Source organism: Rattus norvegicus, chromosome 4 (assembly GCF_036323735.1).
Source record: "Rattus norvegicus strain BN/NHsdMcwi chromosome 4, GRCr8, whole genome shotgun sequence".
NCBI lineage: Eukaryota > Metazoa > Chordata > Mammalia > Rodentia > Muridae > Rattus > Rattus norvegicus.
In genome coordinates this window covers 13,853,139-13,879,734 of record NC_086022.1, presented here as the reverse complement: position 1 = coordinate 13,879,734, position 26,596 = coordinate 13,853,139, and the positions used below count along the sequence as shown (strand labels likewise).

General features: G+C 41.6%; 1 protein-coding gene across 4 annotated transcripts in view; it reads right to left on the bottom strand.

Annotated features, from left to right (window-relative positions):
* Positions 1–26,596, bottom strand: part of Reln (reelin) — a 426,762-nt gene that overhangs the window by 175,467 nt on the left and 224,699 nt on the right. For all 4 annotated transcript variants that reach the window (XM_039107060.2, XM_006235873.4, XM_039107062.2 and 1 more), the window contains exons 9-10: positions 14,472–14,568; positions 11,712–11,952 (exon numbers count right to left, since the gene is read on the bottom strand). In XM_039107060.2, the coding sequence (XP_038962988.1) occupies positions 11,712–11,952; positions 14,472–14,568 (338 nt within the window). The remainder of the gene's footprint in view (positions 1–11,711; positions 11,953–14,471; positions 14,569–26,596) is intronic.

Below are 26,596 nucleotides of genomic sequence, written 5' to 3'. Positions count from 1 at the left end.
TGCACAGGCATATTGATCTAAAGGTAGAACTTAGCTCCTTTCACAGTTAATAGAAACCGTTGATTGAGGATAAATTTTAAAGATTTCGTCACCATGCCCACCTGAAAGAGAACCAATGCTAACAAGAACAGCAAAGGTCATTTTTTTTCCTAAAAAAAAAAAAACCCACTGAGTCTTAGGTATTGGCTTCGTGATTTTCCTCACAGTCGGAAGCCTGATTGACTGTGGCCTATGGGTATCTGGACCTAATGCACAGACTCAGACATCAACAGGAATGGCGACAATCCCAGGAAGTGGTACACAAAATTCCTGTACATGTGAGAACAAAGCCATTTACATTATAATTTGAATGAGATGTCTGTATAATTAAAGAATGGATCACCTAGTCGCCTCTGTCATTTCTGGCCAGACATTCATTTAAGGACTTAAATGTTGGTTTCATTTACTTCATGAATTTTTGTTAATAATTTAAACCTCTATGTAATTTTGTCTACCCTCCCAAACCTTATTAATAATACACTTGATGAACCTTTGAAGCTTACCTGAGACAGATTTTATATAAAACATGAAGTCATTATAGAATGACTGGTAGTTTATTGCTAACTACTTTCACAAAGGAAACTGGTTTAACACAAAAATGAAAGCACATTCCAGAGGCTCTTCCAGTAGCTGAGCACAGCATTTATGGCTGTGTAACTGTTGAAAGTCAGCACCAAGGATACATTCTATCTGGTAACTACACTTTTGCCAGTGTGCGAAACACAAGTTTCATATTAGTGGGCTACAAAACAAGCCTAATTTGTCTTCAAGAAACTTCTATGAGAGATGGAATAGTATCATTTTGATGAGGTTTTAAAGTCTTGTTCGTGCTCTTCTAACCGATTCGCAGAGTAGGTAACCAAAACTCAACACCAGAGCTCAGTTCAAACAGAGAGGGGAGAGCGCTGCACGTCAGCTTCTAAGCTTGGCCTTAGAATAATCCTGCCTGCCTTAAATAGTAGACTCATCTCTACTCCCTCAAACAAGCCAATCTCCTCATGGTTATGACAAGGGGTGAGTTCCTGAGTTACTTGAGACAATGGCCTACAGAGTCCCCTTCTTTCTAAGAAGTTAGTCATATACAGGCTTGTGTATGTGAGTCCTGGGTAGGGAAGCAGGCTAGTGTTGTGTCCTTATTTGAGGACCTTCAAATTGATGACAAGAAGAGTTTGAGCCACTGGAAATCAATATTTTGAAATCATCCTGGGTCTCTAGAAACTCTCCAAACTAGCCTAGATGAACCCAGGGGAGACGATTCCTGAGCCTTTCATGTGTCTCTTTCTATATCTCTGCAGAGAATCCAGGGTCTGCCTGCTTAAGGGTTGTGTGAACTTCTCCCTCCAGTCTGACTCAACTCATGAAGAATCAAGGAAGCCAAGACTGGGAAGAACAAACTACCAGAAACCATAAACAATCAAGATGTTAAAGGAAGGAAACTCAGCCACTGTATCCATCGTCACAGATTCTGGAGGGTTGGGGTTGGAAGGCACAACGGAACACCCTGTCTACCATCAGGCTAGGGGCTGGCTCAAGCTCTTTCGCCTCTGAAGACCTCAGCTTTTCACAGTGAGTGAAGAATGGATTCGATAATATCTGCTCTCTTGATAGGTTGTGAGAAGCTCAGAGAGTCGAAGCAGTTCCTTTTAAATTTCTGAGTGTCAATATATCTCTGAACATGTGCTCTTAAAAGACATGAACTGTTGTATTTCATAATCTTAGCTGTAACTGGTAGGGAAATAGACTATTGAAATATACTTTTTGTTTCTTATTACAATAGTTACTAAAATTAAGAAATGCTGCAAACATTCACACATTACTACAGCAGATAAAACCATCAATCAGAGTTTAAAAGTCCTCCACATTTTGGACGATGATCAAATAGTCTCCTAACAGATATAAACTTGAGAGCAGGAGATGAAAAATGTTGTTCTTGACGGATGAACTTGCATTGAATGACATCAAAAGCCCAGGATGCTAAAAACTCAAGTGCAACATCTATTGAAACTATGAAGAGTTTCAGAAAATTGTTCTCAACTTTCATACCCAGCTATTTGTGCTCAACAGCAATCTGACCTCCCTTCACTTGTATGAATTAGCAATTAATAACCTAAACAACTTCAATCCACACACATAAGGTAGTTGAGCATGTATTCGGGCTAAACAAGGCATAAATTCTATGGCTAGTTCTATCTTTCTGATTTAGACCTTCCAATGTGCCACTGATTGCTCCTTTAATTACTTGTTTCATTAGTTTAGCACTGGCAAACCACGTATACTTAAGGACAACAGATTTCTAATTTTGACATCCCTATGTCTTATGTGTTTTCCTTATCCAGTAGAAGAGCATTTCTCTGTTTTGCTGCTAAATGGATTTCCTTTATTTGACAAGCAGAGCACAGTGTAACCAAAGGACGAAAATTTGCTGTTCAGAAAAGCATCAACAGGAAACATCAGTGCAAATTCCTCAATATAACATGTCCTTGGCCACAATTCAGGTTAGCTTTTTCTAAGCTCGCTCCCTCTACTCTGTGGAAAAGGTTAATGACTTCACCTCTGTACTCGTAAAAAGTACTTAAATCACCTCCACTGCTGTTTAATTAGGCCTTTGGAAAGCACACCAGAGCAACTCTTAACATTATCTCTCTGGGGCCAGTCTACCCTGATGATTCTTTTAGGGATCTACAGCCTTACAATTTACTTCTTGACAATACCCTCTTTGCCGAGAGGGGTACACTGGGCATTTGGGCAGTGCCAGCTTGTAGAGGGGCTAGCAGCAGATGGAAAGGAATCTACCTGGTGTGCTGTTCCCTCCACATGAGCAGAGAGCCATCCATTTCCTCCATTAAGGAGTTGTCACTCAGCCCACCCAGCTGGAAGACCATTTTTGATAGCCAAGCTGGCTGGTGGCAGACAATTCAGATACAAAGTGTGCTTTAAAAGGAAGCTAAAACATCATTTGTAGGAAAATTGAAAATGCATGGCTTCCAACACAGCCAATTTTTTAATGACTGTAATATTTTAAGTGATTATTTTTGCCACTTCAGATTGCTCCTTAGAGAGGAGAAGATTTTTAATTAAAAATCTAGGCAATGCAAACAGATGAGATATGAGGAACAGAGGAAAGAGAAATAAGATGAATAAAATTAATTAAAATGGCATTGTTGGCAGAGCCGTAAATTAGCCACTGTCTGGCTGGAAATAAAATATATGGGCATATGAACTTGTGGATGGAAGTAAGAGGTGCTGTGGGGTGGCTGGGAGTTGACGGGCTGCCCTGTGAATTGTTTCCAAAGCCCTTTGTTATGTGTATGCTATAGCTTTATCGCACATTCCCAACATTCTGCTTCCGTGGTTTTTAAAGATCCAGACTTCATTCCCTAAAATAGAAAGAACACCCCCTAATAGGAAGAGAACATTTTTTTCTCATGAGAGAAAATAAATTTCTATTATTTTCCGCACATTCAATTCCTAGGTAATTTAATGCCAGTTACAAACCTGCAAACTTGGCTGCGAACAGAGTCCAGGTGCAGGAGGCTGCAAAGCCTGTTCTTTAGTCAGCGCAATGGAGTCAACCCTGGCCTGTGCATTTTAGGGAGCTTAAAGAGTGGGGTTTGTTTTCCTCATTATTTTCTGGGCTCATTAAACATTCACAGTTGAACCACACTGCACTAGGATTTACAAAGACTCAACTTTTGGTATACTTTGTGACAAGTGTATAATTACTTCCCAATACTCTCAGCTCTGAAATGGAAACAGTGACAGATTTTGAACTGGAGGAACGAGAGGAAGGATAACCACGTGAAATTCCACAGGACAGTTGCTAGCCTCGTCTTTGGCCATCCTGGTTTTCACGGTGTTAGGTTTTCGTACTTGTCTTCTCCAATTAAGGCCAAGGATGCCAGGCACAACACAGGAGGCTACAGCTCGGCATGGAAAAGCCAAGTTTCGTAATAAAACAGGACTGGCTTCACAACTCAAAGCCTTTTGACATGTTGGAACCCCGGCGTTTTCATCACGAAATGGGGAATAAGGATTAGATGAGAGATAAGGGAGTTTATTCAGAGATAGAACCTTAGGGATCTATATACACTGCTCTTCTCTTTATTTCTGTTCCATACCTTTAATCAATTACTTAAGAAATCATACTTCAGAGAATGCTACCACACACACTATTTTGCTAAGAGTTGTGTGTGAGGCATTCGAAGAGGATGGAGAGGTAGGGAAACAGAGAAAGATAAAGTTTCCTTATTGAATACTGTACTAGCCTAATCAGCAATTAGAAATGTCAGCTTCAATCCCAAACAAAACAAGACAAACAGAAGAGGAGCACGGGGCTCTGGGGATCTGTCTGAATGGCAATCTCCTGTCGGATTTATCAAAATTAGGTGTTTGCGTGTTATTGCCGCTCTTGTTCTGGTGACCTGGCCCATGTCCACATTTCACTGATGCTATTCCACATTAATTACTACACAAATAAACCTCACCGGGGGGAGACTGTGGAAGAGCACACCACCACATTTAACCCTTCATCCCCAAAGTACTCTTATTAGCTGAACAAATTGTATTCTGGCGAATTTGTAATGTGTACCCACCTCTTGGGGGAAACACAGTAATAAGAGCAGCACAGTCCAGAGTGAAGGGGACCCCAAGCAGAGGGAATCTGGGTAGACAGCATGCAATTAACCAAGCTGGAATCCGGCCAAGAAATCATAGTCATCATTCAGACTCCTAATGGAAGAAGGCATGGGAACATGGCTGGCCACGAGTCTTACTGCGCCCAGGTTTATCCTCATTAGAAACCCGGGAACACAAGTTCCACAAGTCGCATGCTAAGCGGATGCAGTGCAGCAATCTGCAAAGCATATTTCTTTTCCCCAAGCAAACCTGATCGCTTCCTAACTGTCCTTTCACCTTGTGAGAAAGCAGAATCGTGAAGGAAGCCATTGAGCCGTTTCCCCCAGGGTACTGAATGGAGTTTTACACAGAAAACCCAGTCATGGTATCAGGAAAGTCTTGCTTCCGGGGGGAGGGGTGGTGGGATTTATTCCCAAAAGGTAGGTTTAAAAATGGTCTGGTTCCGCCTTGACTTTCCCTTTCACCATTGTCAAAAATTATTTTTTCCTCATCAGCTTCAACTTCCATTAAGATTCAAAATTTTTCAGCCAAATTCATTTACAGGTTCTTTTTAAAATTTTGGACACAGTTTCTGTTCTCCACTGATGATTTGCTATTTGTAAGAATTAACAGCACTTGAGGGGTGACGTCAGGCGCTGAGAATGAAGCTCCATTCCTGACGTGGGACGGAGACTTGCCTTCTGTCCAGTAGAACAACAACTTTGCTAAATTCACCACGTATAAGGGCGATAAGAAAACTAATGGACTCTCTTGTTCTGATTCAATGATTCCTCTCAATGCTCTTTTGACTTTCCTAAGGCCTACTGCCTTCACTGGGGCCCTTCGCTGTTCGCTTCACTAGGAGAACTGCGGCCACTGAACTCATAGTCAAAGGCGATTGTGGCAAAGGAGCAAACTAGTTGGATGGGAGAAGAGACAGAAGCAGAGCCCTTCTAAAGCTCCTGACAGTGACTGCAAACCCTTAGTTCGAATTCGCAAATTCCAATAAACTGCTTCTTAAAAGAGGTTCCGAATACACGTGTTCAGATCAGATCGCATTCCCAGGGGCAATCATTCTAACAGTCTTGGTGGCTGTTACTGTTGATTTGCTTCTCAGCACAGCCTGACATAAACATGTCCAAGGAGGGATCTAGAGTTCTAGGCAACACAAATCACCATCAGGTGCAGGTAAGGCAATCGGAATTTGAAGGTTTCTTAAAAGTGAGAGGCATGTGGCGTAGCGCCTATGTCCCAGTGACCTGCTTTTAATCTGTAGGCCAATTCCAGCTTTGACAAAAAGCAGTGAGTTATGCCTTTGCAAACTCAGGGGGCCCACGCTCACTGAGCAGATAGAAACACTTATAATGGACACCTAGCAAAGCACTCTTCCTCTTACACACACACACACACATACACACACACACACACACACACACACACACACACACACACACACACCCTGTGCATACACAGAGGCATGCACACTGGAGACAGCAAAGAGTTACGGATGATTTATACTTTCAAGGTGAATTCTGCACCTGCCATGAAGGATGCGTGACAAAAGACAAACAAAACGAGACAGTAGCTAGCCCAGTACCTGACCACGCCATATTGATTCATTCGGAAACTCTACTTTATGAGGTACTATTCAGAGATGAGGAGGAGAGAGAAATTCTCACTCAAACATAGTTCTTTCCAGCTCGGTTATCCCCAGTTCTCCTGGGAGTAACTCACAGCCGTTTGCAACGCTTCTCTTCAACCGCAAAGCAGTGGAAAGCAGGCAGCTGTAACCGCTCTGTTCAGACCCTCCCAACTTACAGAAAATACTTTCCTTTGAGCCTGAAGTTATATTCTCAGATGGCAAGATGTAAATCTGAAAAGGTAAGATGGCTGGCCCTGAAGTACTTGTGAGCTGTGTTTTTAGTCGCTGAGTGCTGATCAACACTCGATGCAAGGCTGCCGAGGTCGTCCCTGTCCATACCTAAAAAGCCTTCACCAAATGCTATCAACAGAACTGTTGTTCTAATCATCGCAACCATGGTTATGCTGCTAGTATTATTTTTGCCCATTATTCTCAAGGATCCTCGTGGCTTGCATGACAGTGTGAGCATCGTTCCTGTGTGTGAGAACCTCACCCAGCATGAAATGCTAAACCTCGATCGTCTTAAATGGGAAGAGCCCAAACGTCCAGTTCAGATCCTTTAATCCTCGATTAAACCAAAATCACTCGCAGCTGGTGCAGATGTTGCCTTGAGATTACTCATCCTCCCTCATCATGTGGGACAGCGGGGACCTCTGACTCTTAAACATGCTCTGAACACCCACAGCTTCCAGACAGAAGTCCCGACGTGGTAACAGCAGCTATTCTAACAACTGCATTGATGAAATGAAACCATAACCTACGATAGCAAAACTGACACCAGTTCCTTACACTTCTAGAAAAATATACAGAAGTAAAAAGTCTCATTCTGTGAAAGAAGGCAAAGTCACCGTTGCCAGCCAACGAAACAGGTGATTTAACAGACGGTGGGTTTCAGACTCTTCCTGGGCTAACATGAGCTGTTTGTGCTGGGCGCATGCATGTGTGGGAGTGTGGGTGTGGGTGTGGGTGGTGTTGCTACAGAGGCAGCGCTCTGAGGAGACGACTTCACTTGCCCCAGTGTATTTACTGGCATTTAAAGCCACCGGTACTTGGTAGTGAACAAAGGGCTGTCTCAGGACTGACGGGAAATGAAAAATAACGCTGTTGATTAGAGGCCAGTAGGATGTGGCACACCGTTTCTTCCATGTGGGAAAGTTCTCTCGGACAAGCCTGAAAGATGAGGCAGGCAGGGCTGCGGGCACAGAAGGACGGAAGAGAAACTCCCTCTCACCATCTCAAATCAACAACTACAGCAAAGGGCTGGGGACGGAGCTCAGCAGTAGACAGACGGCTTCCTCACCTGTGCATGTGAGGCCTTGACTTCAATCCCAGCACCCAGGTCTCAAACAAACACAGATATGAGAGCAGGTTCTGTAGTAAATGCTGGATTCTTACAGGTACAGTTGACACCAATTACTAAGGACCCAATACGGCTCAGAGATTTTAGCTGGTGACTTATACCTACAGGTCCCGGGGTATGTGACATCTTAAGGGAATTACTCTCTCTAGTCTTTTGCCACTTTTGCTCTACTTGGGATAAACAATGATAGCTCAGATGAAACCGTAAATATTTTCAGAGAAATCGAAACGTCTGGAGATGAGAGAAATACAGCCTCTGAGTGACAGGGACTCACTTTTCTCTTTCCTTTTTGACCCATTAAACATGGTCTTTGAGACCAGCAGCTGGACAATTTAGTCAGAACTGTATATACTCATAACAGCTTCACTTTATCAACATTAGTATTTAAGAGACTTTCGCAGACACACACACACACACACACACACACACACACACACACACACACACCCAATATACATTTCTTTCTCTTAATCGTGGGTGGGTTTTCCCTTTGACTTAATTTAAATGTAACTACCTTGGAAACATTTACTAAACATGAAAAGATAAAGTCTGTTGAGCAAACACACTTACTCCTTACAATTAAAGTCCACAATAAAGCAACATTTTAAACACTCTCATAACCCATAGGGGCACTGAGATGGGTTCTAAGCAGATACATTCAGTTTTCATCTTAAAGGCAATAATTAGCATTTGACAAAGGCATGTCATATGACTAAAAAACACTTTTATTTTGTAATTCTGAATCGACTGGTCAAAGAAAAGGTTTTCATTTTGAGACACTTTAAACAAAAATTGAAAGAGTTAGAATGAGTTAGAAGAACAATTTAGATTTGACTAGAGCATGTCTTTTAAGCTTTCAAAAGAAACACTGGGGTAGAACTTTTATCTAGTAGGCGACTAAAGGTCAATAAAGTCAATCATTAGCACAGTGACTTTTTTTTTCTGAGTAGACCGAGGTCCCTTGGCAATTTGGCGGCGTGGTTAGTAAGCCTATGATCAGGACAAGACTAAAAAGAAAAAAAGCATTCTCTACCCAAAGTTTTAATTAAATTTCTTACTGAAGCAAAAGCAGACTTCATGCATTTTTATCATGGGTGGAACCAAAGTACATGCCGTAAGAAACCAAGTAGCTAATTAAATTAGTAGAATAGCTTGTAATAGGAGGCAGAAACTCACATCCATTTAGTAGAGGTCAAGAGAGTCAGATGGTAAAGAGTCATTCTGAGGAAGGGCTCAGACCTGCTTGTTAGTGTAGAGAGGAGACAGCAGAAAGCCCTCTTTCAATGCAGTGGCAAGAAGACATCACTCAGAGGACCCTGACAAAAGTTCTCTGTGCAAAAGGAATTTGTGGACTCTTTCTAAGGCAGCTACAGCTTTGGGCTATGTCAGAAAGGTCTCGTGGGATGCTTTCCTGAACTGAGCAGGGAGGGCTCCTGTGGACTAGTCTATAGCTGGAACCTCAGCATCCTGTGCTGAAATGATACAAGTGTTGACTGCTTGATGGAGAAGGAGAGTTTCTGGGTTGAGACCAATTTACAATCCCTTTTCTTGTATAGTACTGAAAAAATTCTCAAAAGGAGGTAAGCAAGCTATACTTTGTGGCACAGGCCTCTCTAATCCAAGATACCAAAGAGGCAGAGGACAGAGGGCAGAAGCACCATAAGTTTGAGACCTACATGGACTCAATGGTGAGTTCAAGGCCAAACTGTTGTGCTGTGGTTTGAATATGCTTGCTTGTCCCTGGGAGTGGCATTATTTGGAGTAGTTGTGGTCTTGTTGGAGTAGGCGAGTTACTGTGGGTGAGGGTGTGGGTTTTAAGATACTCTAAGATACTAGCTGCCTGGAAGCAGCCTTCCCAACAACATGCAGATCTCTCAGCTCCTCCTGCACCATGCCTGCCTGGGCACTGCCATGTTCCTGCCTTGATGATAATGGACTGAACCTCTGAACCTGTAAGCCAGCCCCAATTAAATGTTGTCCTTATAAGAGTTGCTCTGGTCACAGTATCTCTTCTCAGCAGTAAAACCCTAACTAAGATACTGGCAACCTGATGAAAATTTGTACCCCTTTCCCCAAATAGTCAAAGGAGATCTAGGGATGTAGCTCAGTGCTAGAACACTTGCCAAGTTGTAAAAGGTCCTGGGTGATTTCCCTGTATTATGTGATGCAAAAAGGGGAGCTATTTCAAACCTTATATTCTCCTTGTTACCCTTCTTTTGGTCTCACACTATCTAACACAGGATTGTTTTGCATCTGTAAGTCGTAGCTAAAAAAACAAAAACAAAAAAATCTGTAAGCTAAATTGTCAATCCATTTCTACATATTAGGGACATGCAGGGATCCAATTCAAGGTTGAGTGGTCTTTTTTTTATTGGTTCCTTATCACAGAGTCTCTTGTCAGACAGGCTCCTGACTGATGACCCATCCACCAGGTGACAACCGCCATAACTTCGGACACACTTCCTGCCAACTACTTGTCACTTGGCCCTAACAACATCAAGAGCTAGGTGTCTGAACTGAAGCCAACCTTAACTGGTCCTGTGAATTTGTTCCTCCTCCTGTATTTCTTGTTTCAGCAAATAACGACCACATCAGTCTAGCTGCCCAAACCCTGTCCCTGACACCCACCATCCCTTCCTCCTCTTTATCAGTCCCCAATCTCCTCCATTCCCTGGTGACAAAATCTGAAATATGTCCACATGTCTTCATCTTCTCTCCCTTAGGCCTGCCTCATAAGATCTATGATTGAACCATTCATAAGCAGCTCCTTGGTCTTTCCAAATTCTCATTTCACTCAGAGCGCTCTCTTAGAAGAGCAATTTCAAATACCAATGTAACTGCCTCTGATTTAAGGTATTTCAGTGGATATGATCTCCAGATATAATTCCAATACTGCAGCAGCTAGCAAATCTTCAAGGTCTTCCCACTTGCCACAACACCAGAATTACTGACTGCGAATCTCAGAATATATGGGAGAACTGTTTTGAACTCCATTGAAGGGTTTCTGTTTTATGTATTCACCATCTAGACCAGTGGTTCTCAACTTTCCTAAGGCCGTGACCCTTTAATATAATCCCTCATGTTGCAGTGATCCCCAGCCATAAAATTATCTTATTGCCACTTCATAGCTGCAATTCTGCGACTGTTAGGAGTAGTAATGTATGTCTCTGTTTTGCAGGATATTTGACATGTGACCCCTCCCCTGAAAGAGGTTGCAAACAAAAGGTTGAGAACCACAAATCTAGAATGTCTACCTTAGTTTGGGGGCTGTTGTCAGAGAACATCATAGCCTGCAATTGAAGTAGGAACACCTGTTGCTAATAGTTTTGGAAGTCAGGGTTCCAAAATCAAAGTACTGGACTAGTTAGCGGGTGCCTTGCTATGTCTTCACACACCGAGGGCCAGAGAGTTCTCCTTCACAAGGACACCAATACCCCATTCATAGAGGACTCATACTTATGACTGAATGACCTCAAAGGGGCTCTATTTTCTAGCTCCATATGATAGTATTATAACACACAAATGGCTGGAAGACACAAATGTTCAGTTCAAGTTCTATGTATGAGATCCCCAGTTCTTGGAACGCTATTCCTCCTCTGACTTGGCCACTTTCTGACCACCCATTGGTATTTGCTGGCATTCTCTATTTTCTGGATAACCTTGTTAACGTCCCAAGCCTGGATCTGGTGCTATCTCAAACTTCTAAGCTTTCCCAGAAAACGACAACTGGGCTGTTCTGTGTTTGCACAGCTAGCTGCCTACGTGCTTCCACTGAATTGATAGCCACAAGCAAGGGAAGAAATGTCTCTGCCTTCTCATGTTCATAGGGTTCAGCCCAGTCTGAGCTCTCAAACAATTGTTGAATGAATGAATAAACATTTTTCATTTCATTCATCAATATCATGTTTTAAAAAGTGGTATCATACCCTTAAATGGCACAATATGAGGTATAAGAATGTTAGTAGTCAAAAGAGCTGTCTTGGAAAAGTTATCTTTAGGTAACTGGTTCAGTGAGCCTTGGGTTTCTACAGGAAGAGAGGACGCAAATGTTCAAACCTTGACCGTTGCTCCAGGGAAGAAAAGCCAGTTGCCCGTGTCTACTGGGTCGAGGCTGTCCTCCAGAATGACTTGTCTGTGGGCCGAATTGATGACCAGGATGTTATCCAGGGCCCAGCAGGCTTCGTACACCTCACCCACACGCAGGCTGTCCTGTTTCCACTGGAACTGCACGTTCTCCCCTTTGGCGTCCTCAGGAAGGTAGAGGATGTGGATGATGGTGCTTACGTTGGAAGGGGCTCTGGAACGAGTGGTGAGAAGGGAGGTCAAGCTTGCAGGTTAAGACCGAGGCCTCGCGATGAATACGCAATGCTCGTTACAGACGAAATGCAAGCCCATGCTCCAACCGGCAGTGTCTGCTGCTTGTTACGGTTTTCTCATTAAAGAGAGCACTGTGTTCAAACAAGCCAGGAAAAGGGCGGTGGCAGAGAGAGTGGCACAAGCTGCTATCACAATACGAAAGGAGCCAAGTGGTGTCTAGAAGAATTTTGGCACACGGTAGAGATCCCGTAAAATCAGTCATTTGATAAGAAAAAAAGAAAAATTGAAATTAAGTAATGCTGATTTTCATTTTGAGATTATGCATCAATTGGAGGCCACTGTATGTGGTATGTTTAAGGTAAATGTATATATAGATGTACTTATATGATGTGTATGTGATATGTTTAAGTATATAATAGATGTATATGTTTAAGTATATATACATATATGTATATATATGATAGTCATTATATAACAGCCATTTTATTTTTATTCACTAGATACATTTTTATATCTGATGACTGACTGAAATATGAAATTTGCTATAGAATTAAATGTATTCACTTGTAATTATTTAACAACTGTATACAGGCCAATCTCTTAAAAACTGATATAATTTAATAAGCTTTTTATATAATATCTGTTAGAATCTAGCTCTTTCTGTTATAGAAGACACGTTTTATTAATCCTTTTCCTCTACCAAAGTAGAAATCTGCTGTTGTAAAAATGATCGTTTTAGCTGAGATTAAAAATGGTGCTAAAATGCAAACTAGTGGTAGGCTGGGCTCGCTATAAATCAGGTTTGGAAGGGCCGGAGAAAAAGCCATATTTTTTGCTCACCAGCGAAGCACATATATATCTTCAGAATTGTCAGAGGGGTTATAGATGGTGGAGCTCACCTTTGGGGCAATCAATTCCCTTCTCATTTACAATAGTTTATGGTATTTTTTTTAGCTTCAAAAAGAATTTAAAGTGATGAAGAGAATGTATTTGGTTTCAGATGGGGGTTGGGAAAGACGTTCATGCTGATCGCCAACGGTAAGGGCAATCTGCACACGTGACTATGGTGGTTTGGTATGCGGCCTAGAATCGGAAGTGTCATTTCATGAGAAAAATTCAGTGTGCTCAGCTGAATGTGATGCTCTTGTATGCAGTCAAATGTGCACTTTTATTCTTACCACTTCAAAAGCACATAGCCCTTTTCTAGCAGGAAGTACACATTGTAATTTACTCCAGTTATGATTTAATATAGTAAAAGGGGAGCTGTGGGGATGAAGGTAAAGTTTCTATACATAGGCTGGTTTGAATGCATCCATTCAGATGCTTAAGTATCCGATCTGAATGCACTTTCAAAACCTAGAAAATAGAAAGAGTGGCAAATATTGTTATAAAGTTGACACGGTATGTTAGAGCTTAGTGTGCAGTGACCACCAGTAAATTAACCCCACCCAGGCATGGTGGAATCATTTATTAAAATCCTAACTTTACCTTTCTCAGTTTTGTTAGACTAGAGCTTATGTGGGTTTTATTTTGTGAAATATATTTATATTTCTAGAAACTCTGTACAAATTGGTTAGTATTAAAGATTATCAACCTAATTTTTCTTCTGCTTCCCTAAACAGATCACTGTCCTCTTAATATAAAGAAAAGAGCTAATGAAAAACAAATGTCACAAAATGTCATATTTGATGGAAAATGTACTACTTAAAATGTTTCCAACTTAAGAAATAGCCCAGTGGCCACAATCCCTTTAATGGGGAATAATTTAATGTGGGGCTGTGGCCCTCATCGCAGCAGACGCTGCTTCTATCTGGAAGCGTAGGATATTGTTTTCCTTTTCATTTCATTTTTGTAACCAATTGTCCATTCCGAATTTTAGTCCCTGGAGTAAGTTCTGCTGTAGCGGTAAGCATGATCTGGGATTTTCTAAGCCTATCAAGTCTTTCCAACATTAGAGCGTTCCTTTTACCAGGAGCATCCTACTTCATTTTCTCATCGAAGAACTCTTGAAATAAAGAAGATGCAGGATTTGAAGCTGGGCCTGTGTGACGTTAGGAGTGACAGGTGATGCAAAAGGCCTTGCAGCCATGAGCTCACATCACCATGGACAGGGATGGATGGATCAGGGGGTTGGTATGGCCATGCTCTCAGCTCTGCATGTCAGACACAGTCAGGTCACCCCCTGCTTGCCACAGCTGGTGATGGTATGTGGCAAAGGATGCTCTCTCAAACGTTAGGATAGGATCCCAAATGGGATGTTGTCCAAAACTGGTCAGTACAGGGAGTGTGGACAGTAGGAAGTTATGAATGGGAGAGTTATAATCTAGCAATGTCTTCCTCAAGTAGGACAGGCTGTAAGATGCTTACTCATGACTTGAGAAATGAACAACCAAAGTATTTTAACTATACAGAAAGAAGTCAGGATAGAACGGACACAACTAGAGGTGTAGAAGTCTTCCTACAACAGATCTCCAGCAAATACTGGAAATGGTAACAAACCTAATCTTCTCGAGCTGAATCCAATCGGCAGTATTGTTCTTGGCATATGACACAATGATGCTGGGGTCAGAGTAGCTAAATCGACAGGATCCTGACCCTACAAACAGGAATAACAACAAATCTCATGGTTAGAAAACAACGCAATTACAAGCAATATCCCCGTGAACATTTCCATTTCCCTGTAAATAGTCCCCCGTAAATATCTTCAATATTTAAAAATATCTAAATGATTCTTCCTTTATTCCTACTATGTCAAAGTTTCCTGTGTTCTGTTATAATGAATATAATCTTAATAAACAACCTTAGGAACTGGAAGGAAGGTAAAAAAAAAAATCCAGGTTTCTTTAGAGACATATGAACTACTTAAATTAGATTAAAATAAACAGCTCTGTGGAAACAAATATCTAAATTGATTGAATGATTAATAATGCCACTGTTGCTTTGAAGCTTAGTATCAATTGAGAGTGATTACTTTAAATGGTGTACAAGTCACTGAATTGGGGGCAAGTCACTGTTCTCTTGTTCTCTTTATGTGTACTAGCTAGAGGGTGCAGGTGCACAGGAGGAACTAAAACACTGAGGAAGCATTCTAGTTCTAAATGCACACTGACTATTGGAGACGTGACAGACGTCCCTTTACAACACTTGATATTTAAGGCAGAGACACAGTATCTCTCTCACTGTGAGGATTAGGTAGTTGCTTCTCATCACTCTCTCTAAGATTGGAGGACGAACACCAAAGAAAGTTCTAGAACTGATGAAGAATTTCAGTCTTCATTTTCAACCAGTTCATATAATGAAGAATGGCCTGAGTGTAATTTCAGAGCTCTCAGAAAACCCCAAACAGTCATGAAGCATTTGCTACAAGTTTACTGTAACGAATGTATCAGAGTTTTTTTTTTTTTTAATATTGCAGTAAAAACAAATGAACCAAAAGGAAAAGAAACAGAACAATTTGTGTTTAACTTTCATCCATCTGCTAGGAGAGCCTCCATTTCAGCAAAGAGCATCTGTTGATGGTTTTCCATTTGTAGAAGTCAGGGCGCCAAGCGTTCGTCAGACTAATTTACTTCATTTCAGCAGTGTTTAGTAGAAAGCCGGTTAGTTTGAAACTGCCGAAGCTGGCAATGTGCTAAAAGACCAAACAGCAGTTTTCCTAGATTTATCCTCACAGCTGAAATGCAGGTGAAAAGGGGTGAAGGGAAGGGGTAGCCAACAGGACGCACCCGGCTACCCTGCTCTACATGGAAACCCACCTTATGCCACTGCAACTGTTGCTAAATTCTACCTTTCGTGAACAGCTGGTTAAAATAAACATCAAACTGTGTGGCTGGAAAGGGAAGCTGGCAGGATCCGTGGGACAAATCCAACAAGAATGAAGTCTGGTAGGGAATGGCATTTCAGGGGAAGTCCAGACTAGTTCGAAGTTTTTTATATTTTGCATATCCCAAGGGCTTAAAAGTCAATGAATGAGGTGAATCCTTGTAAAGGACAGAATAACAACCAGAAAGTTACACACAGAATGCAAAATCCTGCAAATTGTTTATAAAGCAAGCATAGGAAGAATGTTGACACACACCGGATAGATATTAAAGACATCCTGATAGCACCTGTGTTTTCTATCAATGTGTTACAAGCTTAAACTTTGATCCCAGCATTGTCTCTCAGACCACAGTTGTTGCTATGGTTTCAGTGATCTTCCTTCAATCACTCAGTCTTTAAGTTCTTACAGTGCTGCTATTTCTACAGTGAGTGATTGCACTGAATGGGGTCTGGCATCTGAGAAATGGATCTGCAAAGGAGGGTTGTTTGCATTTGACAGTTAGCATTGTTGTTATTATCTAGTCTTATCTCTGTTAGATTGTCGGGTGCCTTAGATGTGAGAGAAATTAAAGAGGTACTGGTTTCAGGGATCCCACTCCATATGAAAGAATCTTAGAGAAGCAGGAACTCTGCACATCTCATCTGGTTACAGGGAGTTGGAAGCAGCATTGGGCACCAGAGAATGCAAGAATGCAGAGAAGGGTTACTATCGCCTCCCCTCTCCTACTCAAGGGTCAAACAGCCATGTTGAGTTGGGAAAGAACAGATCTCACAAAGCTGACTGGGCTCTATGTGACAAGGGGGATTTCAGTCTCAAAGGAGTTTATGTGAGGAACAGTTTTACTCAGGTACCAGGGTCACTCTGAGTATGGGGCGTGATTCATCCACTGGACTGGTGCCATTTGTAAGAGTGACCCAGGAGTAGTCTCTGCGTAAGGCAGGTCTCAGAGGAACACTTCTCCAAGGTGCTTCCTCCAAGCTGGTAGTTCTCACCTCAGTTCCCTTGCCAGGCCATTTATACCCAGTGTCATGGCCACTTGTACCCTTAACAAGTCATGGCCACTTATACCCAGAACCCAAGTCATGGCCACTTATACCCAGAACCCAAGCCATGGTCTCCCAGGTGAAAACCCCTCCATTGGAACCCTTTGCGATCACCCTGGTACAATTCTATTCTTGAAAGTCCCTATTTGATCACTTTATGCTGATGTGCTGAGAGACTCGGGAATTAGTAAACATTATAAAGGAGGGCACGGGGAAGTCACTCATTTACAGAGTACACAAGTGAGGTCAGGGGAGGCTGGAAGCGGGGTACTGAGCTAATCACAGTTACAGACACCCAGCAAGAGCTAATGAGGACCCCTTAGACTGTGGGAAGGAGGAGATGGAGTAAAGAACCCCTTTTAGATCTGAGAGAATTTACAATCCAGTGACTGAGGAAAAGTAACTCAAGAGTCACGTGTCTCTGTTTCATAGGTGTGCCACAAGTTTAAGCTTGTAACACGTTGATAGAAAACACAGGTGCTATCAGGGTATCTTTAATATCTATCCAGTGCGTGTCAACATTCTTCCTATGCTTGCTTTATAAACAATTTGCAGGATTTTGCATTCTGTGTTTAACTTTCTGGTTGTTATTCTGTCCTTTACTGACACTAAAATTAAATGTCAGATTTCAGGTTAACTGCACTGGTATCCTAATGAATGAATTCTAATGGTAACTTGAAAATCTGTCACTAAGCCATGCCCCAACCCTTATCATTATAACATCCCCCCCAAAAAAATTATAGTAAACTTGGTCTGAATCTCAGTTAAAAGTTGTAACTAAAATTAATCATGAAACCACAGCCCTGGTCCTGTGTAAATAGTAGTGTCCCTATGATAATTTGGAAAAAGCAGACGAGTAACTTTCTGCCTTTCTGCCTTTGTCAGTGGCAGCAGGGCCACAAGGATAAGCAATCACTTAATCAATGAGTCAACACACTATAAAAAGTAAGCGCTAATGTCAGGGCCACGTGGGAATCTGGAATTCTACATTCTTATTCAGTCGCTTTTCTCCTGATGTTAGCTATCACTCTGGAAAAACAGACCTCAGACCAGCCCTTCTTCCCTATGAAGTAAAGCATTCTTTATGATCACATTTACACAGGTTCTGTGGCAGCCAGAGATGTATCTGCATGGCTCTGACACCCTCCCTTTATTCTGCTGCGCTCACTCCCACACTCTCAGAAGCCTGCCTTTACCTGGCCACCTTCAGTAAGATTCTCCCCCACCATTCTCGGAACCCAGATTTAATTTCTTTCTCGCACCGCTATGTCCACAGTCATTCGTTTGACAACATCCTCCTCCCTCCAGAGCATTGGCTCTACCAGAGCAGAGATTTCATTTCTCAGATCCTGTCCCCAGTTCTCATTGAAGAGCTGACTGAACAGTTATCAAATGAAATAAGTGTTCTCCAGACTTCTCGAAGGTCCTTTGGAAATGTACTAACACACTGTGGTGTCGCCACCACTGGCTCCCTTTAGCTCCTCCTTCTTTAGGACAGGGAATGGAGAGTTACAGCCTCTGTCCACCAGCATGGCGACTGAAACCCCTGCTGTCTTCTAAGCTTGCACCGAGAGACAATGCCAACGCTGCCCTTTGTTCTTGCTTTAACACCGCCCTTTGGCGACACAAATCAACAACCGGGAAAGTAAAGCTGTAGCAGCTGCATCTGCATTTCTCCAGTGGGTAACCTTAACTAAGATAGTATATAGAACAATGCTTCCTGATGTGGTTGTCTGAATAGGTCTGGCTCGCACAGACTCATGCGTTTGAAGGTTTGGCCTGTAGGGAGCAGCACTATTAGGAAGTGTGGGCTTGTTGGAGTGGGTGTGGCCTTGTTGGAGGAGGTGTGGCCTTGTTGGAGGAAGTGCGTCACGGTGGAGGCGGGATTTGAGGTCGTCTATACTCAAGCTACAGCCCGCCAGTGTGATACACAATCTTATCCTGCTGTCTGCAGATCAAGATGAACTCTCAGTTCCTCCTGCACACCATTACGCCTCTTGCCACGATGACAATGGAGTAAACCTCTGAATCTGTAAGCCAGCCACAGTGACGTGTTGTCCTTTATAAAAGTTGCCATGTTCATAGTGTCTCTTCACAGCAAGAAACCCTTCCTAAGACATCTGACAAAATGTTTTCCTGGATAACTTGTGGCTCACTTATAATACTCAGTTCTAAGATATTACAGTACTATGGCAAAACATTTAAGAAATCATGAAAACAGGCACTTTTTTTTTAAACGAAGAGTTTCCAGGGACCTATTTTCCTTCACTTACTCAATGGTGGGTGGAGGGTTCATTTGGTATGCACATCCCCTCTCCCCATGTTTCTCTCCTATTTATATGGACATCAAAATTTGTGTGTTGGCATATATGCATTGTAAAGTCTCATGCTACAGAACACTCTGAATATAAAGAAGATCCTTGGCTTCAAAACCTACATTAATATGTCTAACTGCACAAAATATAGCAGTATATAGAAATCACCATGGACCTTGTAGATGACTATGATATATTGCAAAAGCAATAGAATAGAAAGTGTTAAAGATGCCCTGGGAACTCAAAAGGAAATGCAGAGGCAACTAGCAGGACACAGATACAAAAGGTCATGAAACGGTTTATCAGAATGACTTAATACAATGTGTATAAATACAGTGCTCACGTCTAACATATTTACCATGGACGGAAATGCATTTAACACTGAACTGACTTGCATGTATTGGCATCTTCCAGGCCCCTGTTGGGAGCTCTAGCAACATGCTACATGATAGCATTTTAAAATATGTGCTGTCTCCATTCTTACGACCCCTCATGCTGCCTCTTACGGCAGCCAGTGGTGATGGCAGCATGGGGATATTTGCGAAGGAGAAGCTGATTTGAAGATTCATTTATTGTGGGTTGCTCTGACATGTTTCTGGAGTTCTCTCTACTTTAGAGTAGTGTTATTCCCAATATGAAAAGGGCTGCTAGGGACTCCTACAGCCCACTATGCTGACTCACACAGCACCATGACTCAAAGGCAACGATGACACATTGGTTAATCAATGACGTCAATCCAAACATTAGCTTAAGGTTAGTCACTGCACAGGGAAAGTTAAAAGTACCCTGAAGTCTAAATGAGACTTTTTTCTGTCTAAGAATCATCCCTAAAATTATCTCTGTGCTCTTGATTGAAAACATTACAAAATGAAATATCTTAAGAGCACGTAGCCAGTCACAAGTATCAACATTCTAGGGCTATCAAACAAATTTCCTGATTCTGTAATGTCTGCAGAATGGTAAGTTTCTAAAGATCTGATACTAGTTGTAATTTTCCATTCTAAATGAATAAACAGAGTTGTGCCTTAATTTAACTTTATGGTTTTACTTATTTTTTATTAGAGAAACTCTTATCATGCCCCTCCAAACTATGAATCAAATGTACCCACAAACCCCAGCTCTCCTCCTGCTGAGAACAAACGCAGTAGGATTATTCCTGAGTTTCAGGCATGTTCAAGAGCCCTAGTACCAGAGGATAGCAAGTCTCACTCCAAATTTTATTTTCTCCCATTCTGAGCACGGTGCCACCCAGTGATAAATTATTTTAATGATAGAAAGAGAGTAGGGGTGTGTATGGCTAGGTCCAGCTATCCTGGGATGTATAGACTCTACTCTATAGATGCTTACTTTTCTTTGTTCGTTTGGTTGTTTTTGAGACAAGGTCTCAATATGTCTCTCTGATTGTCCTGGAATTTACTCTGCAGACCACGCTGGGCTCAAACTCACTGAGGTCTACCTGCCTCTGCCTCCTGAGCATGGGGATGAAAGGTGTGTGCCACTATGCCCGGTTGTGTAGATACTTCAAAGCAGCACACTGCCCATGGCGAATGCATATAATTCTGCCAATTTAAAACAAATAGGTATACCAAAATGCTTTGAAGAACGAGAAAGAACTTAGAATTTCTAAAATTCTTTTCTCTATCTCTGAATCAAAATGTTCCGCTAAGGGAATAGATCACATTACCATTCGGTTGGGATTGAAGAAATTACTTTGAAGTCGTTTGCTTACATAAGAAATATTCAGCTTGGGAGTTGAGTCTGAATAAGGTCTCTCGAAGCTCAGACATTCAATAGAAGCTCAAGAGGACCAGCAGGTCCCAGGACCTGCCCCCCTGGATTGCTTCTGTGCTACACTGACCCGCTAGGGCCTCTACAGAGCTGTCACAGAGCCAATATTCTCAAGGACACACTAGCACGTGATGAAATGGCAATTGTAACTGCGAGTCAAACACAGCCCACCTGAAGCTCATTGTGCAGCCACTCGGCATCCTGTACACACATGGAGGAGACTCTAAGAATCTCCTGGAACCGGGAACTCTTCAAAAGTCGTAAGAGATGTTTATTTCCTTCTATCAATTTTGGTAGGTGACATAAAATAAGCAACTTTATAGCTTTTGACGTAACATCAAGGCCATCTGAAGACAGAAATATTAGTAACCTCTAGTGAACACCGGCGGGTTACCCCTTCCTTGGGAAGGGAGCTGTGTAGGCTCTTAATTCCAAGAGGCTTAGTGGATAATAGACATTATATAGTTTGTTTATTAAATTTACAGATTTCAGAAAGGAAAAATGGGCACATATACTATGTAACATGCTATGCCCCAAGCAAAGCCTTGGCAAAGCCTCCTTATCAAATGCATTAACATTTCTGCAGCAAACTGTGTGCATATTCAAGTCAAGTGTCGCTGGCAAATGAATTCATGTCATGCCAGGTTTGCAGCTGCGGACATTAAAACACGAGCCTGGCTTGTGCCTTCCCTCTTATTTTATTGTTTATAATCTGAAGCTGTAGATCGGGGGCTGTGGGTTTGCATCTTTGGCAGCTCCGTCTATTTCTTTCTCCTTTATAGTAACAGGATAAATCAACTGGAGTTTCATGTCTCAAGGCCTGGGTAGTTTTTCACATGGTTATGCCCTTTCCCACTAATCTCGGAACTTTCTAAAGTAAATCAGAGCACAACACAGTAGAAGGCGGTATTGTCCTCTTGGGGGTTGGTAGTGGTTGCGGAGAGCAGTCTCCGACTGCCAGAGTTGTGCCTTAAAAGCAATCTGCCTTTTAAAATGCAGCACTGAGCCTCAGAAGGAGAGGACGGATCTCACGGAATTGATAGATGGGCAAGAACACTGGCAGAAATCATGCCTCTAGCTAACATAGTGGGGCCATAAATACTGCAGGCTCGAGGAGTGTCTGCACAGAGCCCCGTGGAGGACTCCGACGGCACGAGTGCCACAGATGCCATCACTCAATCCTCAGCCTCTGGGATGAGCAGGCTGTAGGCGCTGCATGTAAATGACAGCATTTGATATAAAAACATCAAAAAGTTATGGAGGGCATGCAATCTGGCTGCTTAGGGTTCCTTGCTATGATCGAAGCAAATCTTAGCAGGATCAACATGCCCCTTCATCTTTCAAGGTGGGTGAATGGAGGACAGGACCATTCACTCAAGATTGGTAAGAAAGAGATGAACGGGCGACTTTGAGGAAAGCTTTTAAAAGGCTAGCCAGTGTCCCTCCCGGGAGCTCACCTGCTACTCTGAGATGCGGCAATCAAGAAGTAGACGTGCCTCACTCTAAAGTGACGTTGGAAAATGTGATGGGGAACGTGAACCCACTACAATAGTTACATTGGTAATCGTATTTAATGCTTTAAAAAAATGAGCTATGAGTAATATTTTATGATTCACTGTGGGGGGGGGGCAATCACAGTGCCCCGAAGGCATCAAAGAAAATAGCAAGAGCTTATTTGCTACTTTGTGATTTCCCTTTAAAATAATCCTGCCACAATCAAGACTACCATTATCTACATGATTGACTTTTCTTGATAGTGAATGTCTGTTTAATAATTTCCTTGGATGCAGGTGTGCAATGACAGTGCAGAAAATGACTATCCCACACTGAAAGCTTTATTTCCACCTCCACGGAACCTGCAGGAAACAGTCTAGGCCCACTGGTTTACTTGCTATGGTAACAAACTGACCTGCTATTACTATGAGAGCAATAGTGTATGTATTTAGTTAGTATGTGTCAAGTCTAGAAGTATTAACCTACAAGCCGTAACTAAAACATGGCCTCAAGTTTAAACACTAACTGCTGTCATTTTCAGGTCAGATTAGCCCCACCTAGTTTTCACGTTTGTTTTGTTTCTTTCCTACTCTACAGACCCTGCATTATTGTAGCAGTTTTCTGTCCTGGCATATTGCTTTCTATCTTGTTACAATCTGTACAAATTTGCATAATTTATAAATGGATACATTATAATTAGCTCTTCTCTAATAGAACTTTGGCTTATTTTCTAACACTGCTAAAGTAGGTAGTTTTTATTCTTCTTGTCTTACTGCACACCAGCTATCCCAGAATGCCACAGAATAAATGCAGTGTTCAAGACAAGTGAGAAAATCTACCAGGAAAGATGAAGGTTTTGTCTTAAGTATGTTATTTTACCAGATCTCAGATCACGAGTTAAAGAAATACTAAGGAGTGGATGCAGAGGGAAGACGGTCGTTGGCTGAGTCTGTGCTCTATCTGGCCCCCAGTAGGCAGGCTCTTAGTTGCAGACTGCATGTCCGATGGCATTAAACATCCTTGAATGCAGGACGCTCCTGGATTTCATGAAAGGCAGGCTTGTGCCTGCATGAAAAGCTGGCAGCCTATGCCCTGCTGAAGTTCAGGGGCCAAGGCCAAAGAGGCAGTGTTTTGATTCATGGGTAAAAGGCTGGGCAGGGAAGAATGCTTACTCCATCAGATAATGTCTTGTGGCAGCCCAGGCAGGAAATGTCCTGGGGCTTCTAGGTTCCAAATGCCATAAATGGGAATCATGGCTGAAAGAACACCACAGATAATCACTTTAATTAAGAACTGTTCTATTCTATACAAAGGAACGCCCTGGAAATATTCTTGGACCTGTTAAGAACAAATGAATTCAATTTTGATAAAATAGGACAACCATAGTTATTTATTTGATAAATAATTATTTTATTAATAGAAATTGTTAGCTTAGAGAAATAAATATGTCCATAATATTTGATCAGCATTGAATTATCAATTAATAATTATTTAAACATGGAAATCTAGGGTTTAATGTTTGCATTGCTATTGTGCCCACTGAAAATACTCCTGGGTTAAAGTTTGACATTTTATAATTTATAAGTATAATTATATTTAAAATTTATAATTAAGGAAAAATGACGTCATAAAAAGAATTATTATACATAGAAAGATTAATTCTAAGTATTTACTCAAAATGGTATTAAGGATTAGGAGTAGTCACAATAAAATAGTCAAATTGATGACCCCTCAGAAATATTCTGTAGGTATTAAGACCATGTTTCTTTTAAATCTCCCAAATGTAGGAACACTGTGTTTTGAGAGCAAGTGTTCCATTTTTTTGTTTGGTATCTGTTTATTTTTAAAATGAGGATACCATGGAGCAATGACTTCTGCTTGGGGTTGAATCTGTCGTGAACAGGATCTGGGCACAGAAATGTGATGGTGTCTGACCTGTTCATATCTCGTTCACCTTCCTGGTTAGAACCTCGTTAGGGGACCTGTCCCAGTGTACGGCAGATGGACAGTGTCCACAGGGTCGGAAGTGAACAGCTGCCCTCCCTATCGTGCCTTTCTCTCTTTCAGTTCTATCCCCATTTTCTTCACTGTAACTTCCCCACCCATCACAGGAAGAGGCGTGAAGGTCTGAGTTGTCCGTGGACTTCCCCTGCCTACGCCACCACCGCAGCGATCAGGAATAACTGTGATCATGGATATGACGTGGAACACCGTTCCTTGGTCACGTCCCTCAGCTGTGAATTAAACTCATCTAGTCCCTGTGTGTCTAAAGCCACAAAGACAGACATGCGTGCCGGTCCTTGGTGAACATCCAAGCAATGAAGGGTAAAAGCAGAGGTGCAGAAATGGCCGGTGTGCACGTCAAAACAGAATGAAGTAGATGTCACAAATGAATCTGTGAGGACTCACAGGTCCAGGATAGCCGGACCTTCAGCTGATTCCCAGCAGTGTGGGGCTGGAGAGACACCGTCTACACTGATGATCAACTTCGCACTCTGCACACGCTTATGTAGTCCTTCTATGAGGAAAACCCCAGAAACGCACTGGCAGAATGTAGTTGTGAATGAATTAGTAACGGATGAATTGTTATGTTTATTATTTAAGAACCATCAGATGAATGATAGAGGGAACATTCCAAGGGAGAGGACATAATCTTTACCTTCCAACAGTGAACTCGAATTTAGACAATGTTCATCTTTTATTTAGTTACTGGTTCTAGTAATTAAATTTTAATCTAGAAGAATTTCCCAGAAACTTATGCTTGGTGTAATTTTACTGCAGTATTTAAACTGATAACAATAATCTCTTTAAAAGAGCACTTAATTCTTCGGTGTGCAAAGGATTTGAAATATATAAATGTATTTCAAAATTAACTATACATATTTTAATTTAAACGTATCTTTTTTTTTTTTTGGTTCTTTTTTTCGGAGCTGGGGACCGAACCCAGGGCCTTGCGCTTCCTAGGTAAGCGCTCTACCACTGAGCTAAATCCCCAGCCCCCTTAAACGTATCTTTTAAGATGTATATGCCATAGAGAGGCATAGGCCACTCCTGTGATGAAAAAGCTTTCCCTGGTCAAAATCAGCTCTAACAGTTATTCACTAAATTAGGGAAATATAGAAATATTCTACATATACATATTCAGGTTTATATGTGTTAACATATATCCTTAGAGACATGAAAATCAAGTCATAAATGTAATTTTAATGTACTTTATACCTGGGAATTTTTTTAATAGCAAAAACGTGTATTGAGCTTCAACTTCAAAAAGTATAAACATTAAATTAATTCTGCTATTAAAATCTTCTAAAATTCTAATTCTTATTTACGTTTGTTTTGAGCTCAGCTCACCAGAGATTTTCTTGGTATGACACAGATTGATCTCCATGTTTCAGACAGGGCTTTGCTATTTGATGATAACCTCTCCAAGGTCTGTCTTAGCAAGGAGAGCAGTGCTTGCAAAGTTGAGGACTCTAATTTAAAACATGGTTTATAATCTCAGGATGTTTGTGGAGGAGGTGAGCAGTCGTTCACACAGAGGTACCGAAGGCTCGATTTCTCCTCCCTCTCAATTACCTGCCCTAAAAGAACTGAGAAAATGTATCCAGTGGATGAAGCTCTGGGTAAATAAGGTGTTTATGAATTGGGCTCAAGGGCGAGATGAGCAGTTTCACTGTGCCGTGCAAGCTATAATCTCTCATACGAGTGGCATTTTATCTCTTTATTTAGTAAAAATATGAAGCAACATTTCTCTTCTCTTTCCATAACTTTCTCAATCAGCCAGGAGTACCTCGAACTCTGGGTTACTCTGGGGGTTAGTTTTCAAAACATGGCCATGGGAAGTAGGCAGCTCCTGTTCATCTCAAAGAGACTCTGGCCTAAGCTCTATGGAAAGCAACTCTGGCCTCACATACTAATATCTAAATATAAAGCAGATATGATCTATAAAGCATCTGATGATGTCTTGACATTATTAAAGCAAACCAAAAGCAATATAGAACACAGGCGTCCCTCCAGCAAAAAACATACAAGCATACAATGTCCAGTGTAAGACACACACTCACAACCTCCCAATATATGAACACAATAACCCCAGACACACAACCATCCAATATAAAAAACAAAACAAAAGCCCTAGACAATTATTATTAATAAAGCCAA